General features: G+C 37.7%; 1 protein-coding gene across 4 annotated transcripts in view; it reads left to right on the top strand.

Moving 5' to 3' along the window:
- The first annotated feature begins 1,200 nt into the window (after positions 1–1,200).
- Positions 1,201–16,720, top strand: part of VCAN (versican) — a 105,808-nt gene continuing 90,288 nt past the window's right edge. For all 4 annotated transcript variants that reach the window (XM_086629231.1, XM_086629229.1, XM_086629230.1 and 1 more), the window contains exons 1-2: positions 1,201–1,270; positions 10,151–10,522. In XM_086629231.1, the coding sequence (XP_086485357.1) occupies positions 1,201–1,270; positions 10,151–10,522 (442 nt within the window). The remainder of the gene's footprint in view (positions 1,271–10,150; positions 10,523–16,720) is intronic.

Below are 16,720 nucleotides of genomic sequence, written 5' to 3'. Positions count from 1 at the left end.
AAGATGTTTCTCGGTATGCCTTGCTGTCATTTCAGTGCAGCTTGTGGAGGTTTCTGAATGTATTAGTTAATGTTTTAACCCTAATGCGTTGTATGTAAGTACTGAAGAACAAAAATGATAATGTAAAAAGTGCTAAAATACGTATGTGCAATACAAGTTCCGTAGATTATAACACATATATATCTACTAAATCTCTGTTTCACTGTTCTTTAAAGCAGTTCAACTGTGGTCTCTCTTGGACAGGAAAAAAACTACCAGTTCAGGCTACTTGCCCAAGTAAAGAGCTCAAGTAGCACATTTTGACAGCACTATCAGGAAACTCAGGACTTTATGATAAAAAGTTTTCAATGGCAGTGTTTGACAAACTGTTGCTGAAAGTTATTTCTTACGTTGGCTAGATGGTACATATGTCTAACTATATGTAAGGGAGGCTATTTATAAACTATTTATTACAGTTGATGTTTATGGGACTTGTAATGCTTTTGTTAATGAACTTTTGAAATTTTCAGGATATTTACAGATTCAACGTGTGTAATTAAGATGTGGAATAAAAATGAAGATATACTATTATGAACATGCAATATATTGTGATGTATATACAATATATGTAGAGAACTTTTCAGCTGTTAGAAGCTGGAGCCTGAAAGAAAGTGAGAAGCAAACTCAAAGGGAGCTGATGTGTCTGAGTATCGCTCAGGACTCAATAACCTGAAACTCATGATGAATTTGTATTTGATAGAGACACATTGTCATTATAACAAATTTCCACCCTAAAATATTATATGGAGAAATCTTGAAAGCAGGAAATCTTCCGGCAACCTACTTACAGATGGAAGGATCATAGCGTGGACGTTGACTCACCATCAAAATTAATGAGGATTTTGTCATGGAAGCCCCTTCTGACATGAAGCAGGTTGTTTGCTGTTGCTAAATGACCGAGTAGTTTGTGTTATGGACATAACACAAACTACTCATAGATTGGATCTAAACTAGCAACACCACACCAGGAAAAAGTCATCAGATTATACTCATATACTGCTACCACTGTACGGGACTACATTTAAAACAGTGAATAAAATGGTAGAAGATCAATATATTCTAGTATCAATGACAAATATTGATGTACTGAGTTATAACGCTTGACAAGGATGCAATGCAATTCTAACCACTTACTCCTTTTTTCTTTATTTGTAGGTCAAGATGTTGTTAAGTATAAAAAGTATCTTGTGGATGTACTCTACGTTAGTTATAACATATATGCTACCTAAAGGTAAGTCTGTTACACACAGAACCATTTATTAAAATTCCTTTTAGTGGTCCAATTGGCAGAGTATTTCCCACAACTCAGGAAACAACCCATATTCAGGAGATTCAGTTTCTAGTCTTGCCTCTGCCACTCTTTTTGCTGCACTGTGTAACTTAACTTTGTTTCTTTATTCTCCTCATTGCTTCCTGATTTATACAGAAAACTCTTGGTGGGTGGGCGTGTTTTTGACAAGGTTTTAACATGCTTTCCTGATGTCTTCTGAGATTTGTAAGTGCCATTACTACAATTCAAGTAATAATTTAAAAAGTGCCATAGGATTAGATTGTGTAAAGCAAAATAGATTGCCTTCTCCAAATACTCATAATGCATTTTTATCCTTTAACCTGTGCTTATGAAGTTTTGGACGTGTTGGCTGGACATGTCTTGCACCTTCATTTTCCATGGTCTGCTAAGGATCTCGCTGCAGTAGATGAGGTGAGGGCTGCCGGGGGGGGATAATTTTACTGGAGGGCAGACACCTTCTATAGGAGCTTCAGCCTGGTGCCACAGAGGAAGCAGCAAGCAGTGTCGGTGGCATGAGAACAGGAGCAGGCTCCTGGGACAGACCCAGCCACACTGCAGAAGAGGTGATTGAAACGGTGGAGTTTAGGGGTCTACAGGAATACTGGTTTGGCACACCTCCCAGTCAGATCCCAATGCCTGTGCTCCTGTACATCATGCCCCAGCAGCCTTTTGGGTCCGTAAGTCACAGCTCGCACCCTCTCTGTATTCATGGTGAAAGGTGCCATATGCAAGTAGGGTACAGGGAAAACCAGTAGCCCCTGTTTCTGCTTTGCTCTGTGATGTGTCAAGGAGCAATTAGATACATGCCTCTGGAGTGCGCAATCTGGCTGCCAGCTGCCTGTTGTGGGGGGGCTGCCATGAGCTAACCTGGTGGCAGATCCCTTGTCTGCTGGAGTCTGGAGCACGGGTGTGTTAGAGCAGCTGCAGGTCTTCGGTTTGGGTGGAAAAGAGGAGCCCTTACTACTTCTCTTGGTGATTACATGCTAACAGTAAAGTATGTATTCATGTGTGGTTGCCACGGTTATTTGAAAGTTTGAGTCAAGCCTTTAGTAAGGAAAAGGTCCCTACAGCTGCTGCAGACTCACAAAATTGGGATAATAGCTTTCCCAAGACTCAAAGCAAGATTTTTCTTGATTTCTTCTTTTTTACTTTTCTTTCTAGCAACTCCTCAAACTGATGTTAGCCTTTGGGAAAACCAAATGTGCTCTTTTTTCTTTTTTTTTCTTTTTTTTTTTTTTTTCCCAGCTTGAACACTGTGGCTAGTAAAGTCTTTAGGTTGCTTTGTAAGATAAAAGAAAATACTGTTTTCCTTAGTGGAGCCAACTAAAAAAAAGTGATTTTTTTTCTCAAGCAGATTGGGAACCCCATCCTTCACCATTTCATACCATCACTTCCTCCTTAAAGCTAGTTTTGTTTTTCCATTCTTCATCACACTTACAACAGGCCAGGACTATTAGACCTGTCCTCAGGGACAATAGACTCAAAGCTTCAGGCAGGGGATAATCCACTGAAACTGAGCTTCCGTTTTCTTATTTGTGGAGGGCTGAGACTGATTTGGTTATTAAATGTCAAGTTTTCTTTTCTCTCCTCAGTTTTTTACTTAGTAAAATGTCTATAAGTGCAGACTGATGTATGGATCTTGGATCCACACCTGACATTTAATAATTTGTTCATATAACGCATCATGAGAGACAAAGTAAGTGATCATCAGATGAGGTCATGGACTTGCAATGTAAGTCTACATGGTGAACTTGGAAGTTTTTGTTTTATAAGCTTCTTATACTTAAAGGGAGCTTATAAGAAAGATGGAGAGGGACTTTTTAGCACATCAGGACAAGGGACAACAGTTTTAAACTGAAAGAGAGTAGGTCTAGATTGGACATAAGGAATGAATTTTTTTATAGTAAGGGTGGTGAGGCACTGGAACAGGTTGCCCAGAGAAGCTGTGGCTGCCCCCTCCCTGGAAGTGTTCAAAGTCAGGTTGGATGGGGCTTTGAGCAACCCGATATGGTGGAAGATGTCCTTGCCCATGGCGGCATGTTTGGACTAGATGATCTTTGAAGGTCCTTTCCAAACCAAACCTCTCTCTGATTCTAAGGTATAACTTTCTTTAAGGTAGAAATGTTTCTTTTAAGATAGAGGAAGAGGTGCTAGCAATAATTAGGCAGCTTCAAAATTGAATAAATGGTAGTACATCACTCACACAAGTAGAGGTCTAAAGATAAGACTTTATCTGAAAATCAACCTTGGGATGGAGAACATGTAAGGAGATAGAATAAGTAAGGCAAAGGATTCTGACAGTAAATTTAATCCTAAATTTTCTGTTATGACCTATTAAAAGTCTCTTCATGTTTACATAGGACATATTTCCAGGGTCAGTCTGATCGTACATGCATTTTAGCACTAGATGGGATAGTCTTGCCCCTTTTCCATCCCCTAGTGCCAGTTTTTGTGCTTTCCTTTGTGCTGACACTAGTATTTATGTGGGTATATGACCAGCTGAACCAGATAAATTACTTGTTTGAAAAAGCATTTGGCATTTTTTGCAGGTTATTTTGCCAGGGGATCTGACTCTCTGCCTTGCGCAAATGTTAATGCCGACAAAATTCAGGGGTTGGGAGTGCACCACTGGAAGTGGGGAGGAGTGGGGTGGATGCTTATAGTGCTAGAACATGGGATGGCACCCTTTAGATGTCCCCTGACTTGCTCTGCCTTTTATCACCTCTTAAATGGCTTGCGTTGTCTGCAGAGTAGAATTCTTAGTACTTAAGCAAGTTCCTGAACGTCTTGGTAAGAGCTTCTTAGGAATATAGACCAGGTTCTGACTGGTCCTTGTTTACCTGAATCTTTTGGAAGGAATTCAGAAAGACCCTTGTGTTCCTAAACTACACTGTGAACTTTGTGGGTTTTACTTTTGAAGCTGGAGGACTTACTTTTGCCAGAGAGAGCCTTAAACATGTTCAAAATATGGCCATGGTGAAGGAGGCAAAGATGAAAATCTTTTTCTTTTTCATGGATTGATCTGATAGATTCTGTGGGATCAACTCTTATCCTTCTATTTTGTAGAAATGTGAGTTAGTTTGTGTAATAACATTTTTGAAGATGAGTGTTAGAAGATTACAGACAATCTTTTCAAATAGAAAAACAGATTACAGCTGTTTCTTTTGTTTTAAAAAATACTCTAAAAATGAAATATATCTCTGCATTTTCTAACTCTTCAGAGTTAGACACCTTAAGTTTAAATTTATTTGGTTTTAAAATCTTGAATTTGAATATAAAATTGAAGCCTTGAAACCTGTCATGAAACACAAATTCGCATGCTTCCATTTCCACAATCAGTTGGGTTACTCCATATGATTTAATTAAATTTAATTAAATAATCACTTCAGTATGATTGCAAGATTTCCTGCAAAAAGCTTTTGTGTAAAATTGTTCTGAAAGCTTAAAATTTTTCTTTCTAATATCATATGGAAAATTTGTCAAAATCAACAGTTATTTTTAAAGTGTAAATCCTGGAATCTGTCAGTATTTAAGTTGTAACAAAACTGAAGCTTAATTTAGAACACAGCAAGTTACAAGCATGCATAGTTTTATGGGTTTACCACTGATCATTATTCCCGTCTTTATTTCCTCTTCCACTCTCACTTTTGTGAATGATCATGTTCATAAATACCTAGCATGTTTGCATGGCATGTTTGTTAGATTTTATGTATCAACAAAAGTATTTTTCCTTCGAGGGCAAATTAAGAAAGGTCTTTCATGGCTTCTTTAAGACTTTAAATTCTCAGAAGATGTTTGTCAGGAGGGCAGCAGGAAATACGATGTAAGCTTCTGGGGTCACGGGAGTGCCCCTTTGCAATACCTTTACTGTTTGCTCCAGTACAGGTGAAGGATTAATGACAGAAGTCCACGAGCAAGGTTTACGCCTACTGCTAGTGTGGCATTTACTCACTTTGAGCTAGCTGGTGTTAGGATATTGTAGTTTACAAGCTGGACCTTGTGACTATGATCAATGTTGGAGTTTATCTTACACTATTGATGTGACTGCTTGTCATGCCACAAGTGAGTATGCTTTTGTGAAAGCCTTGTAATCCAAAAGACTGTAGAAATCCCTGAGATGGCAGTGTGTGATATGCTCTTTCAAAGGTATATAAACAATATACCAGTTTAGACATCAGTTTATCTAATCATGTTTATGTTCTATATGTGCTAGAAAATACATGTGTGCATGCCTATGGTGACTGCATATGTTATGCTGAGTTCTGCAGCAGAGATTTACATTTGTCTGGCTTCCTTTGAGTTTCTTGCAGAATATGGAAGTAGTTGGTTCATCATTACTCTGTGCCTCCTCTTATTCTGCTTACTCAGGCCACAAATGACCTGGTAAAGAGCTCAGTGAGGGTTTTGTTGGGTCTCAGTCTGTTACCTCTGCTGTCAGAGCTTCATACGAGTTTGTGTAAGCAGTGCGTTCATTTTAATTTATCATTATCTTCATTGAAAGATTTATGGTTAATGAAAAGACTTCTCTTAGAATCACTGTTAGTAGTCAGATTTAACAGAATTAACAGATTAACAGATAATTTCATTGATCCTTTCCATTGCTACTAGTAGACAGGACAGTAGAGCATATCTCTAGGTAGGTTGTTGATGAACTGAAAAATGAGATTCAAAATTTTTGTATCATAAATTTGACTTAAAATAAATAGAATCTATTATTCTTTGAGCATATGTTTTTATTTGCCTACTCAGCATTAGCATTCTGTTCAGTTAAGCTTAATTGCATAGCGAAATTGCTCCTCTAAGCAGTGTCACTTCATGTAGGGCATTCTTTTCTTCTGCCTTCTTGTCCAGTACGGACCTACTGGTGTGGTCGTTATGGTTAATGTAATACAACAGGGCAGAGTTCTGTCTTTTTTTTTTTTTTTTTCCCTCTTTGGATTTCTATTTTAAGAGTTTTGTAACATTTACAACAGAAAAGAATGTACAAAGAATCCTAGGGAAAGAAACTTTGTTCTCAAGCAAGAAGTTCTGTAGTTTGTCTCTCACTTCAAAAGAAAGATATCAAGACATATGTTATTGGTAAGATAAGCTGATGTTACAGCTGAAATGGTAGACTGGGAGAACCTAAGACAGTTTTACTGGGGGAGGGGAAAAAGCCTGAAAAGGCAAGCTGGAGTTTTTATTTTTATATTTTTAAAGAAAGAGAGTCCCACATGCCATCATCCCCATGATAAACTGATACAAATACCCAGTCATAGCTTTACGTTTGGAGAAGATAAGGCAGTAACAAGTTGTGGCAAACTCTCACCTGATAAGTTAGACCTGACAGGACCGTCTTCTGTCAGGGCATCACATGGAAGAAGTTTTCATTCTGCATTCTATTCCTGCTACATATTCTGATGCTGGCGATATTTAGTATTTAAACAGGGGACGACAACAAAAACCCCAACTGCTAAGGCACGCTGTCTACTGAGTCTGCCCGTAATCTGACTGCATTGTGCTGCTCTTGGCCCGACGCTGTAGTCCCATTATCTTGTACAAATCTCCCATTGACTTTGCTGGGAGTTCTGCCAAGATACGTGTTTGTGGCCAGGTGATTTGAACTTAGCTGTATACTTAACTACTTTATTGTCTATGTATTTTCCCTAATGAATTAGTGATGCTTGAGTGATACATATTAGTTAGCAACAGAAAAAATGGCTTATATTAATCGCCAACCAGCTTAGTCATTTCAAAACCATCCTCTTGTTTAAGAGTACATGATGTTACGTGGTCCTGTGTGGTGAGATGGAGATATAGTATAAAACAATGTTGGCAAATATCTACTTTTCTCAGCTTGTGTTTAAATTTACAAACAGTTACACAATGCTTTGTTCGTATTTTTGCTCATCATGTCCCTTCTAAGTAATAGTCTATCACATACCATTGATAGTGGCTGAAAAGCAGACATTACATGTATTACATATACATTTTTTAGCGAAAATGCTAAAGAAGCAAACAGGCTATATGGATTAACAGAAAATATTGATGCTTTGTGGATTGGCCGGTAAATTCTGCTTGACTACCTAACCTGAACTGCTACAAGAAGTCATGCTTTTTGGAACTATGGAGGAACATCATTTAATCTTATGTTTCAGTGCCAAATATTTTTTTTTTCCCAGTTGGGAAGAGCTTCTCCCCGCTTCCTCTCCTCTCTTCCTCTCCTCTCCTCTTGTCAAAACAAGAGAGTGCTTTTATATAGTGGTTTATAGTGTTTTCTACAGTCAGACGAGCATTTTTGTAGCTGCATGGTCTCCTATTCTGGCACGTAACCCAATCTAGGATAGATCTAGTTTGCATGTCATGATGGTATGTGTTGTTTGCCAAGGATTTCAGTCTGCTGATGTGAAGACACAAATTTCAGAGAGGAAATATCCTCAGGGTTCAGTGCTGATATTCCAGATCACTTGTAGCCAGAAACAATGTTCTGAAAAGTTTATTAAAATTCTGTCAGTCAGGATAGTTCTAATTAGGTCATTTTTCATTTAAGAAGTTCCTGTAATGTATGTAGATGACAAGAGATCATAATAAATACTAAATATTTTGAGACTGATTTTAATCTCCCACCTGTGCAATTTGGCAGCAATTCCATCAAAAGTGATAGGACTGAGCATTCATTCTGTTTCTTTGTCTCTGCCCCACTATAACTCAGTGAAGTTTCAAGAAATTAAAGGTGATACAAAAAGGCAGTGGTGTTTCCCTACTGTACATCTTCAAGATAAAATCAATACTTTCTAGTTTTTAGCAATCAATTGGCTCTTGAGTTTTTATTTCCTTGTGGAAATAAAAAAAAAACCAGAAAAACCCAAAACCCCCTCAATGTAATCTTTTTCCCAAAGAAATGTGTATAAAATTAAAGCTTTTAAGCTAGTGTTTAATCTTTGGTAACTTCTACAGACTTGTCTTCAAGCCTTCTGAATTCGCCAGTCCTCACTTTTATATTGGACCTGGTTTTGTCTTTTCCTGGTTTACAAACAGATTCTTGCTAGATCCAGGCTTGAAGTCTATGAAGTGATTAGTTTGTTTCACTATTAAATGTGAGTTGTACCATCACCGATCTCTGTTTGTGAGTTAACGGAAGAATGGAAATCTCACCACGTGCCTGAATCAGAGAGTGAGCATCTTTCTGGTTAATGTGCTTAGACAGTGCCAATCCATGTTAACTTTTCGGCTGAACTTTGGGTGCAATGCAGCTGTTTCAGCACTGCACTACACCGGTGTTATGCTCTCTCTGGTCTAATCAATTTTGATACAGTCTTCTTGACTGTATCTGTATTGTGTTCCCAAGAATTTCTAGTTAGGTAGGCATGGATAGAAAGGACCTGAGGACTTCTATTCAAACTTCTAGGTCTTCCTCTGGATCTTCCTTGGTCAGTCCATTTATTTTTTTTTTTCCTGGTTAGAAATTTATTTTTAAAATACTTGGCCATCAAGCTGATGATTCTTGTGTTGAAACTTTTAGATAATACTGTTAATACTTTATCCTGTATAAAAGCATCTGTCTTTTTTAAAAATAATCAGCTTAGTGACCAATTTTTCCTTTTTTTTAAAAAATTTTTTTTTTTCCTTGTCCTTTTTTCCCCAAAATCTTCTACTCTTTATGGACAGATCATATTTTTGATGATAGGTAAATAGCTAAATAATTTTCATGTGCTGATGTCTCCTGTTTCATGTATGACTCTGTTGGTGGCTGGTATTTGAAGTTACTGTATTTCTAAACTTTATGAATCCTAGCATAGTTCAGATTAATGATGATCATGTTCCACCTTTCAAAAAATGTTAGAGTGCAGGGCAGTGAAAGAGGTAAGATAGATACTGTTGTGCATCAGCTTTTAATCTTCATTAAGCTATTAGGTATGGTGAAATAACTTCATATAAAAAAATAAATCTAACAGAAATCCTCTCTTGAGACAGTTGCTGTGTGCAGGTTGGGTGAACGGTAGTCAACTTTCCCCTCAGGATATTATGAGATGGAACCATTTCACTGTAAAGCGTTTGCAGCTGGGGATGTCATAAAAAATGATAAAAGTCCTATCATGTCGAGTCTGAGCCAAGTAGGGACTTTCTGTGCACTTTACTTCCTTCTTTGCTTTAACATCCTAAAATACTTAATTTCTGCAATGTGTTAAAGTCCCTGAGGCTACAAGGAAATAATTTTAAAAGAATGACTATTTGGGAGAATCTCTCTGCAAAGGCTTTTGTTTCAGCATGTATGCAATAAAAAGAGTTAACCCTTGAAAGAATAGTGGAGTAAGAGATGCCATGTGTGTGAAAGTCATGGGCTATGTTTTGCTCTAAGGACAGAAGCAAGTGAACAAGCTACTGTGAGATAAGGCAAGGTGTAAACATGAGTAGCTCCCCTATATGCATGCTTTTGGCCAGCAATAAATGTGAGGTAACTCACCATCTTTCACTCAGAGTGGTCTTCCTCCTATGAAGTAAAAACCCATAACTCTATAGCTCATCTGTCATTTAAAGTTTCAAAACAGTTTACGAAGAAGGTCAATAACTTGGTGGCTATAACAAATGGAGAAGGTAAGTCAGAGAGCAGTGAATTAAATTTGTCCAAACACAAAAGGGCTCCATCAGCAGCCTAGGATATTGGTGCAAACTCTTTTTTAGCTTATACTAATCAATCCTTTTACAAATCAACTAAGGTTCATGGATTTCAGGTCTTGCATGTCTGTGAATCATTAAATAACAATGAAATGTGGCTCTTTCCTGTTTCGCTGTTACACTAATGTGGTTTTCTTTTCTCTCCCCCTCTCTCCCCTTTTCTAGTTAAAGCAGAAAAAAAAACCCTGGTAAAGGGATCCCTCTCTGGAACTTCAGTCCTGCCATGCTTCTTTTCAACCACCCCTACTATATCCTCCAGCTATGCAGCTGAGTATCTTCGAATCAAATGGTCAAAGGTTGAACTGGATAAAAGTGGAAAAGACGCAAAAGAAACTACAGTCCTGGTGGCCCAAAATGGCAACATCAAAATAGGTCAAAGCTACAAAGACAGAGTGTCTGTCCCGACCCATTCAGAGGAGACTGGTGATGCTTCGCTCACTTTCTCTAAGCTGCGTGCCAGTGATGCTGGGGTGTATCGCTGTGACGTTATGTACGGAGTTGAAGATACACAAGGCATTGTATCATTGGCTGTTGAAGGTAAGGATTTATCCTGTTTCGTTTGTAGTCAACAGTGATTCCAGTTGAAACAGTGAAAATTAGTAATTAACATATGACTAGAGAGCATTTAAAGGAACATCTTTAGCAATATTGATTCTTCCCATTCTCTTTCTGTCTTTTATTTATTTTATGAACCTTTTCCAATCCATAGCTCTCTCATTTCTCACTTACACCTTTGGGGACGCTACTCTTGATTCCTGGACAAATAAAATGGTGTTAGCTTATTCCAAAAGTAGCTTGATACTTTGATTAGGTTTAAATCCTTTGCAAGATAAGCTCCTTCTTTTACTTTTTTTCTGTTTTTCTGTAGGAGATACATCTAAAGTTTTCTCAAACCAGCCCTTTGAAACATGACACATATTGTACTATTACATCTGTCTGAAAATGTCAGTTTTCTTACAAGAAGACAGACTTGGCAGACAGAAGCAGTTTCTTTTCAGTTGTTCGTATACGATGGAAAGAAGCAACTGCCTTGCTACTGGAGCTGTGGTTGGCCTACCTTGCCACTTGATGTACAAAACCGTAACACCAACAAAACTAGGAGCTGTTCTTTCTGTGACAGGAACATCAGGCACAAAGGAAGAATTTTTTCGTCCCAGTAATAAAGGTTGGATAGGTAGGAGGAAACCCATCTGGCAGAAATTACAGGAAAAAAGTATGGAGGCGGCTGCTTATGTTCTTCCACGTGGAGGATCCAGGGTTAAGAGTTTGCTTGCCATCACTATAATGAAACAGCCTCCAAAACTTCGAGAAGAAGTAGTGTACATGAAAAGATACAGAAGAGATAGGACTTTCAAAATCATGTAGGTGGCAAAAGGAGCATCTAGATCTACAGGTGTTTTTCTCCTAAGAGCCTGTTTATACAGCACAATGAGTACAGTGTAGAGGCCGCTCCAGAGGCTTGTGCGGTATAACACTGTCAGTTTGGCACTGAGCCTGAGCTAACAAACTGTGCCGAAGGCAGGGCATATTAGCCCAGGCTCTGAAGCACGTTAAATGCAGATTCTGGACCATAATTACTCTGTGTGCTTAGAACAACACTGTGCTGTGTGGATGTACCAGCTCATTTGAGTCTTAGTTTGGACCCTGCCTTGCGCTCCTTTGCACTTAGGTGTTTTTTGAAAGTTCAGTATTTACTCACATGACTGAATCCCAAACCAAACTTTAATATATGCTGCTGGAAATTATGACTTTGGCTAAGATTTTATTTTTGGTAAGCTTAATACTGCATTATTCTTTCAATATGCTCAACCTAACTTGAATAGTCTTTTGGCACCGATTCAATGAAAGGTTTCGAAGGTGTGGTCTTAATTTGGAAATACAATAAATCTGTGTAACCATTAATATCTGTATAACTTCATAAGCTGTTTAGTCCTAATGGCAAAAGCAAAAGAAATCCTGGTTTGAACATTATTTTTCAGTAACTGGTGTACCTGCATTCCTTGTTCCTTATTCTTTTTCAAGTGCTCCCTTGACTACATATCTATATCCAGGAGCAGCAGATGTTTACTACAATAAAATATCTGGTGATTTATGGCAATACTTCACCTTCTGTAGTTAGTGCTCCTGCAAAATACTGCAGTGAGATGAACTGATCAGGGTTATTTTTGTAATTGAAAGAAAGTTTCATACGCTCCATTTTCTTTCTGCAACCGTTCTTTTCCATGATTGCTTTAATGTCAAAATTTCAGCCAGGCAAAAAGTCATATCTTGACCCAAATGGAAGATAGCATTGCTAAACTGTCATTTGTGCACTCCATTCTCTATTTTCTGCATTACGTAAACAAATGCCATTTGTTAGACTCATAATGATTTCATGTGACTGTTGCTGTTCAGGTCTTCTGCCCTCATTTCAGTAAGACTATAGTTTGTTTTGTGATTTCAGCTTTTATTTTAAAAAAGCCCTCACCTGTTAGTCTCAAATGTAATTCATTTTCATTATGTTGTCTTTTTGAATCTGCACCCTAAAACGCTAACAATTGGAGATACATGATCATCTGTTCGTTCTCTTTGTCCATTCTTCACTGCTTGTCATTAGCGTGGTATAGGGAGATCTTTCCATGGAGTAACTTCAGAGCTGACAGCCAGCGTGGTACAGGACTGTGCTTTGGTCACCTCTCCCAAGAGGAGCTGGGGCTGATCTTTGCAGGGCAACCCGTGAAGTCCTGGTAAAATTATCACTGGTTTTTGCTACTCTACATTTTATGCTTATCACAAGTGAAACATAAAATGCATTTGTGTAGCACTCTTTCTCTGAGATCTAAGCAGTCATTGGTTGCTTTAGCTTTTCAGTGGGTTAAAAGTATACAGAATAAGTGGTAACTCTGGCTTAGTTAGTACTTGGTTGATCATACAGCTTAACCCTAAAGTGAAGCAGAATCATTTTATTAAAGATAGGAAGCTTCTGCAAAATTCCCTGTGTGGCACGATTGAGGTGTGGGAAGAAATATTACTAATGCTTCAGAAAGAAACATTCATCTGTTTCCTGACATGCCAACACTGTTATGTGTGTTAAGTCTAGTTTAATACATTTCTCAGACTTTGGCCTGCTTCATTTACCCATTTCTGTCTGCATTATTCTGCTGAATTAGGTGAAATTTGTCTTTTATTATTATGATAATTTTATGGGGTTTACATCCTGTTCGGGTATTTTTAAAATAATGCAGGACTTTGAATTCTACATATTTTCAGGTTTTCCATTTGTTTTATGGACATTCTCTCATTCAAAACTTTCCAACAAAAATCACATTCCAGCATCAAGGAAGCCAGATAGATAAGCTTAGACAGCTGTGCTGTTTGTTTTTCAAATGAACCTTTGCAAGCGGGATAATAGATAACTAGGAGAGCTAACTTGAATAATAATAATTAAAAAAAAACCCAACATTAAGAATATAAAACTCCTGTTGAACCAGTTGTGTATCAAATTAATATATTTTACTGGTGATAGAATGTATTGTGAATGAAAAATGGGTTTTCTAAGAAAGAATAATTTTCTCTCTAGCATATAGTTTTTCCCAGGTCAAGCTGTGCAAGCTGAACAGTTGGTATTAGTCATTGAAAGTAAAAAATAAAACTTTCACTGCCAAATCTTTTTGCCTATATCTGAAGACCAAGACCATCTACCAAAGATGTGTATAATTGTGCATCTATTTTTTTTCTGCGTAGCTGTCATAACAAATTTGGTTATTTGTATGTAAATATCCAGTTTGTTTTATATTTTTAGATGTAAAATAAACTTCCAAAATTCAGAAAAGTCAGATTTATATATTATTAACAACAGTATAAATACTGGCTTTACAAAGAAGATGAGATGTAAATACAAAACTGCCTTCTTTGACCGTGACAAACCTGTTTTTCAGTACTTTGACTCAAAATGCTTCAGCATCGAATCCTACCTGGCCATAGGATTATTTATATAGAGTCTAAGTAGAAGATTTTGGTTTTAATGTAATCAACTGTTGCCTAATTTTTGCTCCTTGCAAATTAGATCAAAGCGAAACTCATGTCTGTACCATTTCCGACAAAAGATCTGTCTGTCTCAGTGTCCTGTTCTAATGAAAGCAGCAACAGCTAACACCAAAGAGCAAACGTAACCATTTTTCCTGCATACTCTATATTATTGTAAGAGACTTGTCACCCATGGACTTCCTGAGGTAGAGGTGATGACTTTGTATTAGACAGTCCTGCACAGATTTTATTGGGTTTCACCATTTGTTTTTTGAACTTATGTAAGTTTTTAGTATCCGCAGCTGGACTTCTGGTTAAGCTACCACTTAACCACAGCTTGTTAAGTTAGTTATTATTCACAAAGAAGATATACATGTTTAATCACCCACATTCCCTTTGTCTCTGCATTGCATATTTCTATTCCATTCTTTCTTGACAGGTAAAATCTTTCTAAAGAATGGCAAGATCTTGGGAACTACCATAATTCTGTGCTTTTTCTTTGCCTGGTTATAGGCACAGTCTATGCCAACTGCTTGGATATCAATACCTGCTTATATTTTGTTCACTAGGAGTGCAGAGACATCACCGAGGCACTGTGGCTTAACATGGTATCTTGTATCTTCTAAGCAGTGATTCCTTGTATGAGCATCGTTGTGAAAGAGGTGAAATAATTTCATCTTAGCTCTGTTTAAAATGCTCAACTTAAAGTTAAGTTGGAACTGCCTTGATTTTACCAGGGATATAAGAGTCGTTGCGTTCACGTTACTAACTGGGGTGACTCAGTTGTGTGTAGTCCTGGGGCACTGATCTGGGAAAGTCATAGCAATGTAGGACTAGAAGGACATGCTGGGTCACTTAATCTAGTTCCTTGGGTATTGTAAGTAAACATGTTACGTGCTGTGCTCCATGCCTTTATTAATGCTAAAATCAAGCAAAAGCACCTATTTGCATGAATTATCAGATGCTTTGCATATTTCATCCCCAAGATCAGTGAGGTTAGATTGAACTGTACCCTGTAGTTACTATTTTCATTCTACAGCTGGTGGAAGCATACAAGAGAGAAGCAAAACACTTAATTTTAGCCCACATGAGAGGTTCAGGGCAGCTAGATGGCTGCCATGCTTGTTAACTGCAACTGCAGAGCTGTCCTTGAGGCAGCAGACTGCGCCAGCACCAACAGGTCTGCAGACTCTTGCAGAAGGACATTTTTTTTCACACTAGTTACCTCATTTTCTATTACTAATTGTGGGAAATGCTTTCCTTACACCTTACACAGTATTACATGCTTCAGCTTCCTACAAGAAAAGAAATATGCAGAACAAGTCGTTCATATTTGGTTTTCATTCCACCTGTTGTCTCCTCTGCATGTCCCTCTGAAATTTTCCCTTTTTGGTCAGGAGCAACTCTTCCTTTGTCAGCTCTTATAATTTCATCTTTCTACCATGTATTGTGCTTTTCTTCTCACACTTCTTGATGTTATTAAACCCACAAACTGTCTCATGTTAGAAGTCCTTGGCCTTACAGTTTTGAATGCTTAATGTTATTTTGTCTTCATTCTTAGTTGTTTCCTTGCCGCTGGTGTCTGAAAATGTAAAGTCTCAAGAGCCTTCAGATACTTAAGAGAGATGGTTTTCCCTTCTCAGTAGCTAACACCAAGCTGCCACTTCCTTCCAACTTTAAGCTGCTTTTGAGCACTGGTTTTCACTGGGTTCCAGTAGAGACATTAGGGAACAAGGCAGAGGTTGACAACCAGCAGATAATGCCTTCTGAAGACCATCCCCAAGTGTTCAGTTGAGCTAAACACTCAGGCTCATGCTACCTTCAGCTCCTCTCTGATAAGGGTTTTGGGTGAGATGAGTTCTCTGACAATTCATTTCTCTGGTCACCGATTAGAGAGATTTAGATGACTAGTTCAGACTAGGCTTCTAACCTATAGGCAAAGCAAACTTTGAGTTGAAACCCAGAAAGTATTTTATAAAAGTATTGCCGTACCTGTCTTATGTCCATATTTATTCCCTCTTTCCAATTACAACAAAGTCCACTCTTATAAAGTAGTTTCAAGATATCTTGTAAAAAGCTGACCTAGAAGAGCAATGTAACAGTATTCCTCATTCTGGAATATAATTGAATATTTATTGAAATTCTCATTTTGAGTGGTACTATGATATTGGGCAACGAAAAATATTCTCATTTTGAGTGGTACTATGATATTGGGCAACGAAAAATAACATGTATGACCCAAGTGTAATCAAAAAGAAAATATCTGAAGAAACCACTCATTTGAGCTAATTTTTTTTTTTATATTCCATGAAGATGATTGGATTTAAAGAGATCAGTGATAAATGGGATCCTTCCAGTTTTGTTACTCTTTTTTCATATCTTGTTGGTGAATATTTTTTACTACTAAGGAGAACGCTTTATCCTTTTATTACTGATGTTTTGGGAGCCCACTGTTTTAATTTTGGTAGTTTCTGTTTCATTCTGCTGCAAGTCTGAGAGACTTTTCTAGTCGTCTTAGTTGTTTTGTTTGGTTGTGTGTTTTTTGTTTTTTATTTCTTTAAAAGCCGGTAAAGAAAATCCTGGGCTTAAGATACTGACCTTGTTAATGGGAAGAAGCAGCAATTAGAGAAGCAGAGTAGACGGTGATTCACGTTTTCATTTTTATGCAAACTCTTCTTTCTTGCAGGCATTATAATGGTAATAAATGGAAGTTGTTTCCAATGTGAGAAC

Source organism: Tauraco erythrolophus, chromosome Z (assembly GCF_009769465.1).
Source record: "Tauraco erythrolophus isolate bTauEry1 chromosome Z, bTauEry1.pri, whole genome shotgun sequence".
Taxonomy (NCBI): domain Eukaryota; kingdom Metazoa; phylum Chordata; class Aves; order Musophagiformes; family Musophagidae; genus Tauraco; species Tauraco erythrolophus.
The sequence above is the reverse complement of the archived record's forward strand: the minus strand, read 5'-3'. Positions and strand labels throughout refer to the sequence as shown.